Source organism: Salvia miltiorrhiza, chromosome 2, assembly GCF_028751815.1.
Source record: "Salvia miltiorrhiza cultivar Shanhuang (shh) chromosome 2, IMPLAD_Smil_shh, whole genome shotgun sequence".
In the NCBI taxonomy this organism is placed as follows: domain Eukaryota; kingdom Viridiplantae; phylum Streptophyta; class Magnoliopsida; order Lamiales; family Lamiaceae; genus Salvia; species Salvia miltiorrhiza.
Window position 1 is genome coordinate 7,671,902 of NC_080388.1, and position 23,166 is coordinate 7,695,067.

Below are 23,166 nucleotides of genomic sequence, written 5' to 3' on the forward strand. Positions count from 1 at the left end.
TTTATAGTACAAACCGTAAGGTTTGAGAATAAGGACTTGAGTTATTTTGTCTATGCTGATTTCACGATGGAATCATGGAAAAAATGTTACACATGTGATATGAGAAAAAGGAATGTATTGATGATCGTTTTTTTTTTTTTTTTTTTTGAAAAATAGAATGTCTGGTAGATGAGAAGCTAGAAACGAGATGGGGACAAAAATGAACCATTACGAAAGATGGATGAACTTTTTCTCGAGTAAAGCTTGTTATAGCTATGAAACCAAGAATCCAGTTGAGGGTAAACTCTAGATTAAGACGATGAAGAGAACCTTTGATTTTTTTGTACCGCACAAAAAAACGACTTCATGTGTTGCGTTCCAGTTGACTAGATCTACAGATTTTGGTGGGAGGCCAAAAGAAAAGCAATGACTCAAGAATGTTAGCAAACTTGTCTTAGTAAGACTATAAGACGGACACATATTACATATATATATATATATATTTTTTATATATCTGCGATAGGAGGAGAGAAACGAAAAATGTTCAATCTAAAGCAAAACAGGATATCTATGACCTAGTATGACCACATTTGTTGTGGCATGTCCGTTATACCCCACAATAGGTGGACATCAATGAAAAGATCCCGAAGAAGTTTCGCCCTGGCCTAAAGTATGAGATAAGAATGGCACTCGCCAACCACGATGAGTTTACGTACTTTGAATTGCTCAGCAAAACTCTAGACGCTAAGGTAGTTATGCCCGGGGATCACCCGTCACAAATACAAACTGAACAAAGCGATCAAGACATGAAAAACTTTTCACCCATAGAAGGAACGACGATAGTGACACGTAGTTATATGAACCTGTAATTGAATGTAGGATCACTTAAGGTGGTAGCGAATAACTTGATGTTATACCAATATGGAACGTAGATGTAACCCTAAGAATGGACTGGTTAGCTGAGAACTATATGCTATGATTTATGCAATGAATGGGAAATCTCCTTCAAACCTCCAGGAATAGACGCTTTAAGTTTTCACGAGATTAGTATAAGGAGCGGATACCAGTTATTTCATACATACAAGCCATAAAGGTGATAAATAAGAAACATTACCAAGCTTTCCTTGTATACCTAAACGGAGGAGCTAGAACTGAAAGGATAGTTGAGGACATAGAAGTTATACGTGAGTTCCATTATGATTATCCGGAAAACTTACCAAGACTGCCACCCAATAGACAAGTAGAATTTACCATCGACCTAGTACCAAGATCGACATGTGTATCAAAAGCATCGAACAAGATGACTCCAAAGGAAACGGAGAACCTAAAGATCCAGTTGCAGAAACTACTAGACCTAAGTTAGATCATGTCTAGTGCATTCCCATCGGGAGCGCATATTTGTATGTTATGAAGAAATATAGCACTTTAAAAAGGCACACAGACAATAGAGCGTGGAACAAATTAATACTCAAGAATGAATATCCTTTACTGAGGGTAGATGAATTATTTGACCAACTCAAAAGTGCAAATGTGTTTTCCAAGATCGATTGAGGATCGGATGTCATCACCCAAGACAACTTTTAGAACGGGTTATGACCACTACAAGTTTGTATTTGTGCCATTCAGGCTAACAAATGCCCAGATATATTCATGGGCATCATTGATAGAGTATTCTACCTTCACCTGGATAAGTTCGTCTTAGTGACTCCAAGAATGAAGATGAACATAAGGAACATTTAGGGACCATGTACACAAGTACTATTGGGTGAACGAATTTATGCAAAATCAGTAGGTGTGAGTTTTGCTCAAGGAAGTGGCATTTTCTGGAACATATTGAATGATTTGAGTTTATATTTATTAAATATTGCACGTATAATTTACTTAGATTAATTTGAACACCAAGGTTCAAATTTGATGAAGGCCGTGAGTCATAAGGCCAGAGACGAGCGATGCTCAATTTTAATTGAGTTATTTTGAGCATGCCAATGTGTTTAGAATAATTAAAAATATTTGTATTTAAATTTTTGGAATTTATTTCCATTAAATACAAATTTTCTAAACTATTCGATGATTTATTAAGTTGAGATATGTGGAGTATGTGAAGTCATGTAAGTGAACTAGCAATGCATATGAGTTAATGCTATGTTAGTAAGACTATATGAATTATTTGAGTATTTATGAGATGAGCATGATTAGTAAGTTATTGAGTTTTTTTTTGAATTGCATGAGAAATGCATATAAAATGGCTAAGTATGAGAAATTAGCATGGATTAGATATATTATTTTAAATGAGATAAATAAATTAGAGAAGCATGATAATTAATTATAGTTGGAATTTAGTATTTAATTACAAAGTCCGAGATTTAATCGAGAACTATGAGCATGATAAATGGTTAAGATATAATTTATTATTTTGAGTTTGATATCGATTATATGTCTAAATGGAGTGAGTGTGAGAGTTATGAATAACGCACATAAATGTTGGTATCTGACACTCGAACAATTGGTGTCGAGTATAAATGATAGTTTACTGATAAAGAGTTTTGATGATTTTGAATTGTAGTGCTAGAGATTCTAAAACCTGATAAGGAATTTGTAGTAGCTGATGAGACAAAGAGGATGGGTTGAACCCGTAAAGGATTATGATTTTGGTATTAACCATCACATGGACAAGACCAATGTAGTAGATGATACAGTGAGCCAGAAGGCCTCGTCTAAGATATGATAAGATGATGATAGAAGTGATTAAACCACCCAGCTTGAGGAAAATGGTGGTAGGAGCACGAAGGAAGGATGAAAAGTTACGAGTAAGAATAAGGATAAGAAGTTTCAAGAATTACAACGACGAATCAGATAATGTTATCTTCTTTGAAGGGAAGATATGCATCTCCATGACAATGAACTTAAGAATAAGATAAAGCCATGGCACCCATATACTGTCACCAGGAAGTACTAAGATGTATTAAGATCTAGAAAAATTCTAGTTAGGAGGAATGAAACGAGATGAAACCTCATTTGTTGAAATATGCCTTGCGTGCTAGCAAGTGAAGGTTTTACAACATACCATATCGTTACTTTGAGTCTTCGAGCTCATAAAGTCAAGCTTAATGTCGTGTTTGGGACAAACCGAGCCCTTAACGAACCAATGAATTTCGTTGTCGTGATGGATTTTTCGAATCCATCAGACTTAAGCAAAGGTTGTCACGAAAGGGGGCAGTCAATGCCCACATGACTCGAGATTCCTTCGATGAATGAATAAAAGTTTAAAACAACGTTTTAAGCTGACTGCCTACATGCTCGAAATGGTTGGTCTCCTTACAAACTGTTTAAGTTGCCTTAGGAATGCTTTAGAGATATTAGTCGTTATAATTCCGCTTCAACGACATAGAAATTTCTAATAAAGTATGTTGAGGACGACCGAGCTAAACCGGGGTGCAAGCTGAGAACATGTTTTTGCCACTCATTGTGAGACATATAATACCAGTTATCAATCGACTATCGATAGGTTGGCAAATGAGGCGTTATACCTGAGGAAATATAGATCACCACTTTGTTGGGATGAAATGGCTAGATGATTGAAATCATCCGTCAAAATTTGATAGGAATAAAAGAGGGCCATGATTGACAGAGTCATATGTTGACAAATGACGAATTGACCTATGATGTGAACGTGGAAAGATAATTTCCATAAAAGTTTCTCCATCAAGAGAAATCATTGGATTCAATGTGAAGGGTAAACATAAACCCCGTTTTATAGGCTCCTAGGAGATTGTAATAACTTACTGGTTGGCGTTAGCACTAAGCTTTGAGAATGTGCATAATGTATCCCATGTGTCGCGAATAAAGAAGCATGTTTACGATTCAAAGCATATGATCCATAAGAACAACATTGTTATTAGTCAATATTTGAGTTACGAAGGAAGATCCAAATCTATCTTAGATCGGGAAGTTCAGGTACTAAGGACTAAGTCGATACCGATAGTAAGGGACCTATGAATATATCATGGTCAAGAATAGACTACGGTCTAACAGGAAAGTGAAGTACTCAGAGTTGTTTTCTGCGGTACAAATTTCGGGACGAAATTTCTTTTAAGGGGGATAGTATGTAATGACCCGACTTTTAATTGAGGATTTAAAATCTTCTAATGACTGATTAAGGATTTATTATGATAATTAGGGTTCGACATCCATTAATAAAATACGAACTTATATGAATTTGATGATTTATATACGTGATGATTTATTTTTATTTTTATTTCCAGTGGACGATGCACTCAAAATATATTTTGAGTCCATTAATTTATTAATGAGGATTTAACATTGAAGTGTTAAATATGAATTTTTATTAATTACTAAAGTTGATCCATGTGGTTAGTTAATTTATTAAATTGACAAGCCCAAATGGATTTTATACTTCAAATAAGAATTAGTCTTGTATGTGTCAATGTATTTAAATGAGTTTGGAACCATATGATTAATGTATTAATCTCTTAGATATTTTGATGATTAAGTTGGAACCATACTAAGCATGCTGAAGAAATTCCCCAGTCATACTACGCATGCTGAAGAAATTCCCCAGTCATACTCAGCATGCTGAAGAATTTCAGTCATACTAAGCATGCTGAAAAAGAATTTCATGTTCATACCAATCAAGCTGAATTTCCACGATCCTCATTCTTCTTTAAAGCCAATCCCACGCCTTCACCATCTTCACCATTTTCAACTACTGCAGCCCATTTTCAACGGCAAGATTTACGGTAATAATGAAAGGAAATTTCTCCCTCTTTCAATTTTCTTCACTGCAGATTTCTAACTTATGCTATACACATAATTATGCAGAGACAAAAATCCACCTATTCAAGGTATCATCACCCTTTCGTTGTCAATTTTTAGAGAACCACCAAGGGAATTCATACACGACTGTTTTGATATTTCACAACATGTTTACATATGCACATATGAACTAAAACTTTTTAATTGAGTGTTTAAATTGCAAGAAAAGAAATTCAGATTTGATTAAGCAATTACAGTTTGAGAATGATATGTGCTAAGAAATCCTATGCTATTTTGTGAACTGAATGTGAGGCTTGACCCTGCTGTGTGTGTGTGAGTCGAGATCAGAGGGAGGCGGCAGCCGCTGTGGCTCGTCGCCGGCGACGGAGCGGCGGCGGTGAACCTGCCGTGGTTCCGTTCTGCCAAAGGGAAAAAGAAGAGAGGGATTTCAGATTTTAATTTTTTTTAAAAAAAGGGGAAAAAGATGAGGAAAAAGAAAAAGAAAATGAGAATAGGGAGATCCGGGGGCTTACCTTTGTGAGACGGTGCTCGGCTCCTCACAGCGAATCCGACGATGAACGGCGGCGATGGAGGACGAAGAGACGGTGGCCTGGCTTGGACTCCGGCAGAGAGGGCGCATGCCCTGTTCCGATCTAGAGATCTAGAAACCGAGAGAGAGAATCAAGGCGGGCAGGCGGCGGCCGTGCTCTTCCACGGCCAGGCGATGGCCGTGAACACCCAAGGCGGCGGCGTGCGGCTGACTTCCGGCGAGACAGAGTGGGAGAGGTAGAGAAAGGAGGCTGAAAGAGAGAGAGAGAAAAGCAAGGGAAGAGAGGGCCAGAGGGAAAGAAGGAAGAGATGAGAGAGGGGAAGGGAGGCGCTCGGCGAGGCGGCGCCGCACTCGACCGAGCAGAGGTAGAGCAGAGAGAGAGCCGGGAGAGAGCCGAGAGTTAGAGAGAGAGAAGCTTGTGTGTGTTGGTGTGTTATGTGTGTGTTATATTTTAGGATTAGGCTTTATTTTTTTAATTGGGCTTAAACCTCTAATGGCTGGGCCGAAAATTTTAAAGAAAAGAGAAGGAATGGGCCGAATTTTGCATTAAATCAGTAGGCCGAATTTTAAATGCTGGACACTTTATTTTAATTTCTGTTGGGCTCATTTTGCCTTTAAATCCTGATGGGTGTTTATTTAATTGTTTGGGCCTTATTCAAAGAAAAACATGATAGACTTAATTTATCTAATTAATTTGGGCTTATATCTATTTAAATTATTTGAGCTCTTAATTATTAATTTAAATTGAGCTTGATTAATTTAATTATATATTAACCTTTAAATTAATTATATAAATGTAGTTCTTTTATTTCATGTATTTTTATAAGTGGTTTTAAAATAAAATATTTTGAGTTAAACTCTTATTTGATGAATTCCTTTCAAAAGGCTTATTAATATAGTTTATTTGAAAAAGATTAAATTGTTTTAAGTATGAGAAAGCATGATCTATGATGACATAATTTGTTTATGTAATATTATATGATTTGTTATTAAATGACGGAATATTTAACTTGATGGCGTGAGTAGAACGAGTTATGATTGATGCGCATGATGATGTTCAAATAAACGGTTTCGAACCTAAATGTTAGTTATGTGATAGATGTTTTGAGTTTAAGGTTTTGAACGAGACAAGATTAATATGGATGCTAGAACCCTAAAATCATTAAAGGAGATAGTTTAGTTTAGAGACCTATCTTCCTTTCTTACACGACTTTCTTCTCGAACTTATCGATTCTTCGTCAATAAAGGTCCAGGCGGGAAGTGATAGCTAAAAAGGGAAGTAACTCTACGCCCGTTGTGGGAACGAATAAGGTGGGCTTTCTTAAAACACGTATATAGAGATCCCCTGCACACAGGCCTCTTATACGAAATGAAATGATATAACTGTGATATTTCAAATGATGAATGATTATTATGAAATGAAATGTTTATGGAAATTAATTGATGAATGGTTTTTATGAAAGTAAATGAAATGTTTATGAAATGATTGTCTGCCAAAAATGTTTATGTTTTATGTATGTATCCTATCTGTGTTGGTTCGCCAACTATAAAGGAAATCGAATTCGGACCCTACGCTAGACGAAGGTTTGCTAGTAAGGGTTAACGTGTACACTCATGGAGACTGTGAGTCGCTTGCGACCGGTCTTGGCATCCGTGGAAGGAGGCCTCCTTCCCGGCGTGTAAAAGGAACAGATATGGATCATATAGACTGAAAATGGGATGCGCATCCAACTTTATGAAATGAAAGAAAATATTTAGTAAGCACAGGTCCTTCAAGTAAAACCCTGTGTGTTACTGTTGGCAGTACAATAAATGATATAAAATGTTATGTTTCCGGCATATGTTCACTGAGTATTATTACTCAGCCCTGCATGTTGTTTTCCCTAATGTGCAGGTTGAGCGGGGTGATGGAATGGAGTGGAGTTGAGCGGATGTACCTTTTGACATAGAACAATAATGTAACCTTGAGTATACATCTTCATATGTATAACTCACACGTATTTCCGCTGAAAGATACTCTGATTATGTTAATGTTTTATTTTAAGTATGATACTCTTTTGTTGGGTAATCCACTTCAACGGGCCTTCCTGAACGAATGTCTTGTTTTTGCCCAAGTGATCAGTTATGATCTTAGTGTTATATAATAAATGTCTCATTTCGTAAAATGTTTGATTGTTAAGTAAATGCCCCTTTCTTTCCCCGCTTCTTAATCCCCTTCCCGAGTCATAACCCCGGTTAAGCCATCCTTAGGGATTGCGGGCTGTGACAGCCACACTTCAAAAGTCACATTAAAATTGCGAATTCGAAATTGTTCGTGATTTTATTTGCAAAAATCTCATTTAATTAAGACTGTTAGTGTTGCTTCGTCTGGAACAAAATGTTGTGCATAATGTTGGAACAGCACGCACAAAAAACACAGAGTAAACCGCAACGGAAATAAAAATGGAAGACACAAGGAGATACAAAAATTCTTCATGTTATAAAATATATAACTTGAAGACGCCTCATGGCAAAATGACTAAACGGAGAATGAACAACTCACGTTCAATACCTTTACAAGACTCTAGGTATTGAACAAACGACACTCTCACTAAAGAACAAAACTCGGTTCAAGAGTAATACTCCGAAACCTTACAAAATTAAACAACGAGTGTTGACTCTGATGTCATCCCAACATACAGAATCACACTCGTACACAATTGCCCTACATCTCTCTGTAAGCTCTGGGACTGAACTGAGACTTCTCCTTGGTATTTATAGATCTCTCAATCTTGTTCTCCAAGGCTTGAAGTCGTGGGAATGTAGTTGGATAAGTGGCCGTTGATGGTTTGTTGTATAGGCTCCACTTTGTCAACTTCTTTCCTTGAATGTAGGAGCTACTAACCACCTCCTATTTTCTCTCCTTTTATCTCCAGTCTCTCTAGTAATCAGTCGACTCATTTGTCCTCTCTTTGACTCAGTCGAATACCTACAAAACACACGTGAAGAAGGCAAAACAAACCAAAACTTTAGGAAAGTTTTATGGAGTTAAAAATTAACTCCAACAAAGACCTCCTTGCCGCCGATACCAAGAGGCTGAACAACCGTATCAATGTCTTTCTGAGCAGTGTTGGGACTGAACGTCACCGATGATTTATCGAAATTAATCACCTGTCCAGAAGCCATTTAATATTTTGTAAGCACACCGACATTATCAACCGCACGGGCCTCCGTTTTGAAGAACACTAAACTGTCATCAGTAAAAGAAAAGATTAGTGATAGATGGCCCATATTTCGCCATTTTGATACCACTAATATGGCCTTGATTCTCATAGCTTCGCAGCAGTGAAGAGAAACCCTGTGCACAAATGACAAAGATAAATGGGGAGAGAGGGCTGCCTAAGTCCCCGGGATGGAATAAGTGATCCAAAGACCTTTCTGTTAACCACGAAGGAGAATTCCACTGTTGATACACATTACATAACTTGGTCGACAATACGGAGCGGAAAGCACACATCTGTATCATCATAGCGCGAAGAAAGCATCATTCCACCCTATCGTAGGCTTTGCTCATATCAAGCTTAGTTGCTGCATATCCCTCTTGCCCCTTCTTCGAGCTTAGTTGCTGCATATCCCTCTTGCCCCTTCTTCTTATTCCTAATCCAATGCATGCATTCATAAACCAAAATAATATCGTCAGAGATTAATCTTCTCAGGATGAAAGCACTTTAGGACTCATCTACAACAAACGCAGTTCTAAGCTAACATAAATTAGCCCTTTATATTTTTTTTCTCTCTCTCATACCTTTTTGAAGTTTATTTGAATTTTGTGCAAATTGTTACTCAAAGGTCCCTATAATCCACTTTTAAAATGATAGAGTTTAAAATTTTTCAAGGCCACTATTTTAGGGCAATTTGTAAAAATATGTCTAAGCTATTTTGTACTTGCAGAATTGAGTCAATCATTTTAAATTACGGCATTCCATGGGACACATTTGGGTCTAATTCGGTGTTCGTGGGCCACATTGAGCTCAAATATGTCTCATTGACACCAAAATTTAAAATAATCGAAAAAAATTAGCCTATTTTTATAAATCGCCCTAAGATAGTTGCTTAAAATAATTTTAAAATCTAAAAAGTATATTTGATCATATAAAAGATAGAAAACATAACTCTCATAACATTTTTTTTTTTGGCATCCGCACCTGAATCGAGTAATCATATTCATATATGTTCTATAGGATATGACAACCAAATTACATAAACTCTTCATTAAATTATGATTTATTCATAAAACCTATTTGACACATATAAGTCTATTGCCATCGATATTCTAGCTCGTAGTTGAACAACAAGCCACGTTCATTAACAGTCCAGGCACACACTCTGTCCCCACACCTCTTCAAATCTCTGTTGGAATCGAACACATCGAATCGTCCATGCAACTTTCCGAGACTCATATTGCACGTTGCGAAAGTCCTCTTCTCTACGATCCACGGACATACCAAATATTGTTGGCTGTAAGGCTTGATGGTCGTTGTTCCGACCCGGTCGCCGTTGCTCTCGCATTGTGTGACCAACAACGTGTTATTTTGTGAGCCGTTGTAGATCTTAATTCTGTAGTCGTACAAGGAGAGTGAGGAGCCAAAATGGATGAGTGCGTTCGAGAAAATGAAGAGAAGTAGCAACACTTTGAAATGGAAGAAAGCAGCCATTTTTATTTTTTTTACTAGGGTTTACTTTGTAAATGTTGTACTATTTTATATATTGGCCAAAGCGAGCATTTTGTGTGACGATTAATGAAATATGCATTTAATATTATTACCCTATCAATAAATTTGGGCGTGCATGATTATGTGCACTTACCCAAAAATTCAAATGCAATCTGGGCGTGCATGATTATGTGCACCTACGTACCCAAAAATTCAAATTAATGCATTCGCGAGGAAATATATATAATTTTGAAATGTTGAGGAATTACGCATCGATCTCTACATTTTATGTTGTTAAATTATTTTCCCTTTTTGTTAAAAGTAAAGATATATACACTGAGAGGGGATTGAGTGGTTCAATGAGTCCAGATATATATCGCATTAAATAGAAATCATTTTTGGTTCTTAGATTACGAAAATTTACAATAGATTCATCATGATTTTGTTGATTATATATTTGTGGTTCAAGGTTCGAATCCGTAAGCGGCGAAAATTCAATTTTTTTGTTAATTCATAATTTTCTACACTAAATTCATGATATTTCATTGCAATTGATACTTGATAGTGGACTCATTTTATATATCCAATAAATTTAGTTTGTATAATGAACACTCTCTATAGAGAGGATTGACGTACCGCATATATTTTGTGAGCACCTAGCCTATCGGTGGAACCGACCACTGATGTATAATAAAAGCTAGCTTTTATTCCTATTCCTTTTCCTTTTAAGATTTTTTTTTTATTCCGTTCTTCTACCTAGCTCATAAATCAACAATCATCAAATTTACAAATTATATAAGAAAATATCAGCGTCTAATTTATTGTTTTATTAATCTTGTTGAAATAATTAATGTTAATATATAGATAAATATTTTCAATCATTCAAATATACTTCATCTTAATTATATAAGTTTATTTTTCTTTTTTGAATGTTCCAAATAGGCTTGTTAATTCTATGATTGTCGCCAACTTTGATTCATCATTAAAGAATAAATATGAGCATATTAGACAATTTTGTATATTTTTATTTTCAATTATTTTTCTTACGCAAATGCTTATATGTGTGAGACCGGTCGCGTGGAATAGAAGAATACAAAAATAATATTGTGGCGCGCGCAATGGTTTTCTTTCTATACTCTTCAGCAGCTTGAGTTTGAATCCCGCTTTTGGGCTTTATTTTTATTTTTATTTTTTTCTAATTTATCTTTTCACTTTATAAATAAAAATTATAATAATAATTAATAAAGGCTTTGTGCCCCAATGAAAATGGTATTGGTTTATGTACCTCGAGATCTTGGGTTCGACTCCAAATTGAGCTATTTTTATTTATATTTTTTCATTATAACTTGTGATACTTATATAAAATCAAATAATCTAGAAGATTTTACAAAGGGACATTAAGTTGTAAATGTACGAATTTTTGGAATTAATCCAAAAAGGAATTCACATTAGATGCTGCTGATAATTCTATTTACTTGCTAGTTTTACTAATAATTCTAATCACAAGATGTTGAAAAGATTTAAACGGGCAATAATTAAATAATTTTTCAAAGACAAAAAATAAGTTAAAGTTGAAGCTACTAAATTGAAATTCGTTGAAAATAAGTTAAAGTTTTTTTTTTTGAGGGGGAAAATAAGTTAAAGTTGAAGCTACAATAATTAACCATTTACTATTTACTATTTACAATTTTCAATAAATTTTGACTTTTTAATTCTATCCATCACTAGCTTTCAATTTATAACTAAATACAAAACTCCAACCCTAAATCACCACACCTGCAGCATCATACGTGCATACAACATCCTTGTCTTATGCCAAGTTGAGTATATGTGTTCTTTTTAGATTTGTTTTGGATTAAGAAGGTGAAATACAGTAAAATGAAAACTAAATCAGAACAATAATATCGATTAATTAATGTGTGATCCTGTGGTCGTCTCAATCTCAAGTCTTCTTCTTCGTCTTCATAGATTGAAGTGATTGACGGGCTATAGCCTATATGTAAACAATAATAAGTGGACTGTAAGCGAGTAGGGACTTTCACAATACAAGTGAATGAAGCCTTGTAATATTTGTGTATAAATATATATGATTATTATTGCAGTTATTAGGGACTTATCTTAATACCAATCACACACCCCCAATTTGCAGCCATGGAGAAAAAACTTTATTGTGAAAAACAAGATGGTCTGTGGGGAAAATAATGTGATGCGCGTAGGAAAAAAACAAAATATATTTTCAGTTTTTTAAAAAAAATTATGTCCCACGTTAATTAGGATAATGAAAAAAGTCACAATTTCATGTGAATGTGATGACTGTTGTAAGTTAATTGTCTGCATGTGACATTTAACACAAATTGGTACATGCCAAAGACTCGACTCAAATAAAAAACAGAGATGCATTTCACACCCATCAAGACTCTCAAGTCAAGGCAGCCTTTATATATAAATATTTGTCATAACTAATGATTATTGCAGTTATATACTTGAATCACAATTCACGCCCTCCAATTTGTAGCCATGGAGAAAATGTTTGATTGCATTTTTGCATATGCATTCCTAATTAGCATAACCTTCCAAATGCTTTCTTCTGAATCCAAACAACCTATGAGCCTTGCAACTGATCGAACTTCCCTTCTTTCACTCAAACAACACATCACCTCCGATCCTTCTCTTTTACTTTCAACTAATTGGACCAATTCGAGTTCCGTCTGCAGCTGGATTGGCGTCACTTGCAGCTTGCGCCACCAACGAGTAGCTGCCTTGAATCTCTCCAACATGGCTCTCTCCGGCACCATTCCACCACCGCTCGGACACCTCTCCTTCCTCGTCTCCCTCGACCTCACCAGCAACCTTTTCCATGGAGACTTGCCTCAGGAGCTGTCTCTCCTTCGCCGTTTGAAGTTCATATCTTTCCGGCTCAACAACTTCACCGGAGACTTCCCTCCGATGTTCGGTCAGTTACCAAAACTAGAGTACTTGAATTTACGCAACAATAGCTTCATAGGTTTCATCCCAAAATCGCTCTCAAACCTCGCAAACCTACAATTTCTAAGCTTATCTTCCAATTCTCTAAGTGGAGAAATTCCAAAAGAGTTTGGGAGATTTCGAAGTCTACAAACTCTGTCGGTTGCATTCAATCATCTGTCAGGTGCTATACCATCAGCCATATTCAACATATCGACCCTTGTATCTATAGCTTTGTCACACAATTATGAATTGAGTGGAAGTCTTCCAACGGACATGTGCAGTAATCTTCCATCTCTTACTGTGCTTCGTCTTTCTGATAATCGGTTGAGTGGTGCGATTCCCACAAATGTATCCCAATGTTCACGACTAGAGGTTTTGGGCCTCTCTTATAACTCTTTTAGTGGGCAGATACCTCAGAAATCGGATACTTAACATCAGGGACGGAGCCAGGAATTAAGTTCGGGGGGCTGAAATTGTATGGGGGTTCGGGGGCGGTAGTCCCCGAGAAATTTTTTTTGGGCATTCTGTATATTTAAGGTATTTTTTTTTATTAAAATATGAGCATAATACTAATAATAACGAACAATATTTTCATAGATTATATAGTTTCAATATATCACAAAACGTTTTTTGGACATTCCGTATATTTAAGACATTTTTTATTAAAAGGCAAGCATAATAATAATAATAACAAACAACATGTTCATAGATTATATATTTTCTATATATTACAAATTAGTTTCAATACATTATATTTTTTTTAGCATTTCATACATATTAGGCATTTTTTATTAAAAGACATGTATAATAGTAATAATAACAAACAATATTTCATAGATTATATAGTTTTAAATAACAGAATTATCCTTAAATTAAGTATATATGAGAGAATATAATAACCAAATACTCTTTTATAAAACAAAATTATTTTATAATAGGTATAAACATATATCTATATATATTTTAAAATTAAAAAAAAAAAAAAAAAAAACTCAAAATTTGGGAGGGGGATCTAGTCCCCCTGGCTCCGTCCCTGCTTAACATCTCTTCAGGATTTAGCTCTTGGTGGTAACAGTTTGAACGGTATATGAGTTAAATTTCTTATCACATAAATTTGTGTAAATAAGATTTGATTAGTTTCATGACACTTTTTTGGTAGGTATACTACCACTTGAGATTGGCAATCTTCATAGTCTGGTTAATTTTGGTGCTGAAGACAACCAGATTTCAGGCTCAGTTGAAATCAGTATTTTCATGAATATGTCTTCTCTGCAAAACATATATCTATCGCGCAACAAATTCATGGGGAACCTTCCAAGGGATGTCAGGAATATTACAATGCTAACAATGTTGGATCTCTCGAAAAACTACTTGAGAGATAAGACCGAGTAATTTTCATGTTATACGATGCAAGAATTTTTTAGTAAATTAAAACACCACTAAGACAAATTGTACGTATCAATCCTTCTTTTATAAAAAAAAAAAAATAACTATTTTATGTATTTAAACAATTGTCATATTAAATACTATGAGTAAATGTAACAATTAAAATTTTACTAATGAACTTAGAATGATAAAGGAACGTTTATTTATTTTATATATCTTGTAGTGATTTTATTTTATGTTGGGAACCTTGTGGAATATCCTAACCCTTGTTTTGATGATACCAAAATTCATAGGACTTATTTGTAATAGACTAGAATCGTTTTGAACTCAAGTGTTAGAGTTCGTTTCTAGTTTAGTTGCGGTGTCGAAGACTGAAGACTGAAGAACGAAGACTGAAGACTGAAGACTGCAGATACCAACTGAAGTATCAGTTGAAGAATCAGTTGAAGACTGATTATTTAATGCGCGCAATGGACTGATACTAAAGTCAAGTATCAGTTGAACATTCCTCCTAGGACTGATCTTCCAACGTTCAGAGGAATCCACGTACGCACAAGTACAGCCGCATTAAATGCAGAGATCTCAATATCTTATCTCTGCAGAGGTCATTCCTATCTGGTGGTTACTTTTCAGAGATGTCACATCTCCTGTCCATCAAAGAGAGCCGTTTCCACACAGACAAGGAACCTCGAAGATTGAAGCCTCAGCCCAAATTCGAATTGCTCTCCAACGGAAGAAATCTTGAGGACGATTTACGCCAACGGATCTATTCAAGAGTTCTCCTACAAATAACGCTCGAGGATCACTTCAATCTTCACCGATTCAACAACATAAGCTGAAGCTCTGCCGAAATTGCTACTCAGCCTAAAGCTTAACCGCCCAAAGCTTGAATCGAAGAAGAGAATTCCAAAGCCAAAATCAGTCACTGCTGATTACATACATTCTCTTAGACCCTAGGCATATATCTGTTTACCCAGAAGCCAAAGGTCAAACTTGCTTCAAAGAACTTGTTCTTTGTAAGTATAGTTGGCACTCGTTTAAACCTCTCCCCCATAAGAGTGTTTGAGTGATTCGGAGTTCAGGAAGGTACTCTGAACTCTGAGTGAAAAGTCTGAGCACGAGGTGTGCTTAGCAGGGAAATCCTACGCGAGGTGTGTGGGTGCTGAAGAGGGGTTATCTTCAGTTTACGGTTGTGTGCACCAGGCAAGCACACGGGTACGGTTTGCAGTGCACCAGGCAAGCACTTGCGGAGTGGATTGTTGGTCTGATCAACCAGCCGTGGATGTAGGAAAGGGTTTTTCCGAACCACGTAAAAGTCTCTGTGTTATTTACAGCTTTCAGTTTTACATTCATACTTGTGCTATTTCATTTGATAAAACTGAACACTGACTAACAGCAAAGAGAAACCTTAATCCAACAACTTGCTCCACCGAGGCTATTGCGAAACTAAGTTTAATTTCCGCTGCGTATGATATCAATCTGACTGAACTATCCTCTGATAGTAAGGAAGAGCGATATCATCTCTATCTTTGCAAATACGACTGAAGCCCTTATTTGAATCGGTTAAATTCCAGTAACTTAACTGATAACTCATTACTGAAGAGCTTTCAGTATCAGTCGTCAACCCTGTTGGTCAAAACTGATTTCAGTAAAACAGGAGTCTTTGTTTGCGTGTAAAGTTTCGTTTTAATCTCTGACTGAGATCCCTCTGATTGAGGTCAGTAGATAATCATAAAAATAGCCTATAGGTGTATTCCCCCCCTACACCTATTCGAGACCCCCCCGGACCTAACAATTGGTATCAAAGCAGGTTGTTCGCAAGAACTATCTGTCTCTGACTAGATTCTATTTGAACTAGATCCTTTGTCTTAAAGGTCTCGAAAAAGTTTTACTCTTTCTTCTTGTGCTTGCTAACTGCTCTATCTGCTGTTATCTGTACTCTCTTTTTTGATGGAGACTAACCACAGCAGATTATCTTCTCTACCTAAGTTTAGTATTGAAAAATACGACATATGGAAGTTTCGGCTTGAAAGCTTCCTCACCGCCCAACATTGCCGAATGTGGGAAGTTATCACCAGCGGACCGATCACCATCACCGAAACCATCAAAAGGGTTCCTGCTGATCTCCGACAGGATCCTTACGATGAGGTTCAGCCCAAGTCAAAGGCAGACTTCACCACAGAAGAAAGGAAGCAAGATGAGTTAGACAACCTCGCCAAAAGCATCATCTCCGGCACCGTTCCTGACAAGCATGTCATGAAGATCATCAAGTGCGGAACAGCAAAGGAGATGTGGGACATTCTGGAAAGAATGTGCGTAGGTTCTGAGGAAATCAAGGAGAATAAGCTATCCATAGCTTGCCAGAAGTTCGACTCCTTCCTCATGCTCAAGAATGAATCTGTCGAGGAAATGGAACAAAGATTCAATCTCATCTTGAATGAAGTTCAATCCATTTCCAAAGACAAATACACTCAACGAGAAATCAACCTGAAGATTCTTCAAGCACTGCCACGTGGAGAATGGCAGATCTACTCAGTCGCTCATCAGCATAAGCCAGGATTCAGTCAGCTCCCGACAAACAAGCTTTTCTCCGACCTCATGGCAAATGAGTTCGACCTTCTGAGAAATCTTGGTATCAAGAAGGCTGGAGGATCAGACGAAGATGGTCCATCAACCTCAAGAGGAGTTGCACTGAAGGTCTCAACCAGAGAAGGCAAGAAGCAGATCAAGGAGCCAACGGAACTCAACCCAGAGGACGTCTTCAGTCAATATGCTTTGTTGACTGAAAGATTTAACAAGATGGAGTCCAAGTTCCGGAAGTACAGAAGGTTCCACAAGCAGCACTACAAAGGAAAAGAAAGAGAAGGGAACTCCAGACATTCCACAGATCGAAGCGGAGAAAGGAAGTCAGCCGCTTACAACATCAAAGATTTGGAATGCTTTGGATGTAGAAAGAAAGGGCACTTTCGACATGAATGCCCTGATCTGACTCCAGCTGAGCGCAGGGAACTGAAAGCTAAGAAAGATCGTAGCTTTTCGAAGAAGAAAGCGATGGTTGCTGACGATGCTGACTCTTCCAAAGACACATCAGAATCATCCGACTTCGACAGTTTCAGCTCAGATGATGAGAGCCGAGCCTTGATGGCCAATTAATCAGAAAGCGTGGCTGACAACAGCTACGACAATGGAATGAATGGCCCAGAGGTAAACTCTCACTCAAAAACTCCTTATACTGATAACTTCCTGATGCTTTCAGGAGACCACTCAGAATCTGGAGATAGCTCATCCGATGAAACTGACAAGTTTGATAAGCTCTTGACTGATCACTGTCAGCTGAGGAAAATGTTTGAAGATCTCCTCAAGCAGAATCAGAAAATGGACAAGGAGATCAATGATGAACGAGCTAAGAATCAGACAATCATCTACTTTCCGAATGAAACTTGTCTTGATCAACTAATCATGGAGAACAGTCGACTGGAAGAAGAGCTCAGAATCTCCAACTCAGAATGTGAAATAGCATCTCATGAAATCAAGAGGCTCAATCACAAACTGGAAGAAACAGTCAAGAACTGCATGATGCAGTCTCCCATGATGAGCAACTTTCCATCGAAAGGCCTGGTCAACAGCATCGGAGGAAAGGTTGCAGCTGCCAAAGGAAAGGATATCATGATCATCTCAAAGGACGATCCTTCTGAAATCACAACCTCAGAAGAATCAAGAGATCATGATATGGATGAAGTTCGCAAGCGCAGACTGATGGCTAGATCAAATGTTCCACCTCCACGAAGCTACAGACGAGCTAAGGAGGCCCCCAACCAGATCATTCTATTGAAAAGGCTGGAAAGCAGATTTCAGTCAAAGATCCGGGAAGGAACATCAGGAGTCAAGAAGAATCTTCCTCACCAATCCAGAGGGAAGAAAAGCCACATCAGTCAGAAACTGACATCCACAGTCCAGTTTCAGAAGGAACAACATCCGTGGAGACCAAGCAATGCTGAGTTCAGACGAACCAAGAGCCATCCTCGACAACAAGCTACTGGACATCAGCCAAGTCTCCAAAAGTCTGCAAAGACTCGAGTATCTCAGGGAAGATACTTCGCCAAGCAAAGAAGACCTCAACCACTCATCAGACAGAACTGTTACAAGAGTGAGGCCTTCAAAAGGATTTCTCAACAGAAGAATGCTCATGTGCCACCTGAAGTGCCAACGACATCGATCAGACATTCAACAAAGCGCAAGAGATCAGCCAGACCAATTCTGAAGCAGATATGGGTTCCAAAGGGAACTCGAGCTAACATCGAAGGACCCAAAGCTTGATTGGGTGCCTGAAGCAACTCTTCCTTACAGGTCAATGTCAGGAAACATAAAAAGAAGAAAGAGGCCAAAGCTTCAATCAGAACGTGGTATCTGGACAGTGGCTGTTCGAAGCACATGACGGGCTACAAAGAATATCTATCTCAGTATGTTGAGAAAGCTGGATCCAAAGTTGCATTCGGAGACAACTCAATTGGAGAAACAAAAGGCTACGGTGTGCTCAACATGGGTAACGCCAGTATCAGTAATGTTAGCTTTGTTTCTGGTCTTAAACATAATCTGTTGTCTGTGAGTCAATTTTGTGACAGTGGTTTCACAGTGAAGATCAAGAAGGATGAATTCACTATTAGAAACAATCAAAAGAAGGTGGTTCTGAAAGGATTCAGACAAGGGAGTCTCTACGTCGTTTCTTGGGAAGACAGTCCACCAGAAACGTGCCTCATCAGCAAGAGCAGCTCGGAGCTCAATTGGCTATGGCACAAGAGACTCAACCATCTCAACTTCAAGACGATCAACAAACTTGCTAAACATCAACTGGTAGAAGGCCTTCCTTCTATTGTGTTCCAGAAGAAGCAAGAATGTGAAGCATGCCTCAGAGGAAAGCAGACGCGGATGTCATTCAAGTCAAAGTCAGGACACTCCTCTGAAAGGATTCTGCATCTACTTCACATGGATCTGTTTGGCCCGATCACTCCAAGAAGCTACAACGGTAGGAAGTACACCTTAGTAGTTGTGGATGATTATTCACTATATACTTGGGTTATCTTTCTCTTCAAGAAGAAAGAGACACTGGAGGAACTGCCAAAGCTGCTGAGAAGACTGAGCGTTGAAAAGGAAGTCAACATCATCAGCATCAGATCAGATCGTGGGACTGAGTTCCTCAATACTGTTATTCGTAAGTATTGTGATGAACAAGGAATCAGTCATCAAACTTCTGCAGCAAGAACTCCACAGCAGAACGGAGTTGCAGAAAGAAGAAACCGGTCTCTAAAGAAAGCAGCAAGGACGATGCTAGCCGAGTCAAAACTCCCCTTGAAGTTTTGGGCCGAAGCAGTCAACAACGCATGCTATACGCAGAATCGCTCCTTCCTCACTCAGAGACATGGAAGAACTTCATACGAGTTATGGAAGAACAGAAAGCCATCGATTGCCTACTTTCATGCTTTCGGTTCTAAGTGTTTCATACACAACAATGATAAGAAGAGGTTAAACACTTTCGATAGCAAGGCTGATCCAGGAGTCTTCCTTGGATACTCTGGAACAGAACGTTCAAGCAAAGTCTATCGAGTGTTCAATACTCAAACTCTTTGTGTTGAAGAAACACCTCATGTGATATTTGATGAGTCTACAGATGGTTTCAGGGAACAAGATGCTGAAAAGTATGTTCAGATCGCTGAAGGTCCCAAAGCTGAAATCCACAACATCGAGCCCTCTACTGTTTTGGTGTGGGGACCTGGCAAAGATGAAGATACTGAAATGCTTCAGTATCAGAAGATCAACCAAAGGTCTGAAGTTCAGACTGGAGCCAATGCAGATGGCATCAGTCAAGGGGGAACTCCAGTTGCTGAAGTTCAAGTTGAACGCGCAGAAACCGCCCCAGCTCAACTCTCCCCTGCTCCAGAAGGTGCTCAACACCCCAGAGCAATTCTGACCGAAGAAGCCCCACCATCTCCTGAAGAGATCAAGAAGTATCGAAGATGGTTTGAACTCCACTCAAAGGAAAACATCATTGGAGAACCATCAGATGGCGTCAAGACTCGGAGATCAATGTGCAACCTCGTCTTCGACATCAACCAGAACTGCATCAATGAAGATAAGAATTTCAGCTGTTTCTTATCAAGTACAGAGCCCAAGGATATTGAAGAAGCTCTGAAGTCTACTCAGTGGGTCATCGCAATGCTAGAAGAACTCAATGAATTCAACCGGAATTCAGTTTGGGAACTTGTGGATCGAACAGACGATGCAAAGGTGATTGGCTTGAAATGGATTTTCAAGAACAAGAAAGACGAAGAAGGAAACGTTGTGAGAAACAAAGCAAGGCTAGTGGCTAAAGGATACAGTCAAGAAGAAGGAATCGACTACGACAAGACGTTCGCCCCAGTTGCCAGATTGGAAGCAGTCAGACTCTTCTTAGCCTTCGCAGCTCACAAAGGTTTCAAGGTACACCAAATGGATGTCAAGTGCGCATTTCTCAATGGAGTGCTCACAGATGAAGTCTATGTAGAACAGCCTCCAGGGTTTGAGGTTGCTGGACCAGAAAAGGTGTACAAGCTGAAGAAAGCGCTCTATGGGTTGAAGCAAGCACCAAGAGCGTGGTATGATACTCTCTCAGAGTATCTGGTTGAACAAGGCTTCAAAAAGGGATCTGTGGACAGAACTTTGTTCACTCTCAAAGAAGGAGAAGATCTCTTGCTTGTTCAAATTTATGTTGATGACATAATTTTCGGATCCAAATTCGAACGCATGTGCAAGAAGTTTGCTGACATCATGACCAACAAGTTTCAAATGTCCATGATGGGAGAAATGAATTTCTTTCTTGGATTGCAAGTCAAGCAGACCAACGAAGGAATACTGATCAGCCAGTCCAAGTATGCCAAGGAACTGATAGCTAAGTTCGGTATTCAGCACATGAAGTCAGTCAAGATCCCAATGAACACAAACTGGAAAGTTGATCCAGGTTCAGAAGGAAGCTCTGTCTCTTCAAAGAAGTACAGAGAAATCATTGGATCTTTGCTGTACTTGACTGCGAGCAGACCAGATATCGCATTTGCAGTCGGGGTATGTGCAAGATATCAATCAGATCCTAAGGAAGCTCATTTGGATGCAGCTAAGCGGATTCTGAGATATCTCAAAGGCACACCCAATTTAGGATTGTGGTATCCAGCAGACGACGACGTCAAGCTCACCGGATATTCAGATTCAGACTTCGGTGGATGCAAGCTTGATCGCAAATCAACCTCCGGAACATGTCAATTCCTAGGCAACAAGCTCATCTCTTGGTTTTCAAAGAAGCAGACTTCAGTCGCTACCTCTACAACTGAAGCTGAATATGTTGCTGCCGGAAGCTGCTGCTCACAAATCCTGTGGTTAGTCCATCAACTAAAGGACTATGGGATCGACAAAAAGAAAGTTCCTATCTATTGCGACAGCTCCAGTGCTATTGCAATCTCCCAGAATCCAGTTCACCACACCAGAGTAAAGCATATCGAAATTTGACATCACTTCATTCGTGATCATGTCGAAAAGAAGAATGTCTTTGTGGAATGGATTCCCACTGCTATTCAGAGAGCGGACCTGCTGACCAAGGCTCTTCCAGAAGAGAGGTTCAATGATCTATGTGCAAAGATCGGCCTCATCAACCCTGAAGAGTGATGCTGTGTTTGAAGATCTTCTCAAACAGTCATACTGACTGGTGGTCAACCAACTGCTGCTTCTACGATCGCCGACGTGGAATGCAATGAGTCCGAATGCTCATCTGAAGAAGAAGTCATCCTGTTGAATCAACCAGGATCACGTGGTATCAACTGACTACGATATTCAGTTGATCAGTAAGTATTTTAAATGCTTACCTTTCAAAATCAGTTATTTCAGTTATGAGTTTTAAGTTTTTAGTTCAAAATCTTTTCTCTAACTGATCAGTTTCTTTCAAAAACTTTAACTGATTATTGGATTTGTTGGAAAATGGAATATCCGAGAAGGACAAGAGTTTTATAAAGTGAAAAACTATTTTGATTGAACTTGTCCTGATCTTTTTGCCAAAAATCCTTCCAACCTTTTTGCCTCTGCAATAAAATTTCTTGAAAAGCTCATTGACATGACAGTATGTAATGATGTCCTTCAACTTTTTAGAAAACACAGTCCCTCGCAGTGACGGTGGATGCGAATTTTCTCTTCAATTGCATTTTAGGCACATTTTTCGAAAAACCTTTCATCTTCTACATGATTCACATCTTGTCTATTTATACCATGTTGTCTTCACGATTTTTCTGCATCAACTAACAACTCTCCACAGCCTTCACTGTGAGAAAAAGTTTCAATTATTTCAAAAGTTGCAGAGAAAAAAATTGTTCCGACTAAAGGAGAAATCTATGACTTCAAAGTCATGGAGTGGAAGAATGACGCTCACATACCTGGTCTTCACCGGACCCTTCCACTGGATCTCAACGTCTCTCCGGCGTCAAAGTTTGCTCTACCCTCACTTGTATCCAGCGAAGCGAGCGTCTTCCATTCTCATGCCTGGCGCCAAGAAGCTTTACCGCTTCTGGAGGAGATATTTCTTATCGCATATATCGTACTCCTCCCTGGCTTGCAACAAACAACGAGACCTCTCTTGTTGTTGGCCGGCATCTTCAGCCGCACCGGGTCTATTCTTCACAGACCCTGGGTCGGCGAATCGACGGTGTTGGTCTTCTCAGCTGCCACCGCTTCGATTCTTCCTTCTCACACGCTTCCCTCTTCTCTCTTTCTTTCCAATTCACCAACCTGATCCTTCTCCTCATAAGGCAG

General features: G+C 38.4%; 1 protein-coding gene across 1 annotated transcript; it reads left to right on the top strand.

The window, feature by feature from the left end:
- The first annotated feature begins 12,510 nt into the window (after positions 1-12,510).
- Positions 12,511-13,392, top strand: LOC131007935 (leucine-rich repeat receptor-like serine/threonine-protein kinase BAM3). Its single transcript, XM_057934846.1, has one exon. The coding sequence runs from the start codon at positions 12,511-12,513 to the stop codon at positions 13,390-13,392; it is 882 nt and encodes a 293-aa protein (XP_057790829.1).
- The last annotated feature ends 9,774 nt before the right edge of the window (positions 13,393-23,166 follow it).

Bases quoted from the DNA above. Each gene is read 5' to 3' on its own strand.
- LOC131007935 (XM_057934846.1), top strand. From the start codon at position 12,511: ATGGAGAAAATGTTTGATTGCATTTTTGCATATGCATTCCTAATTAGC.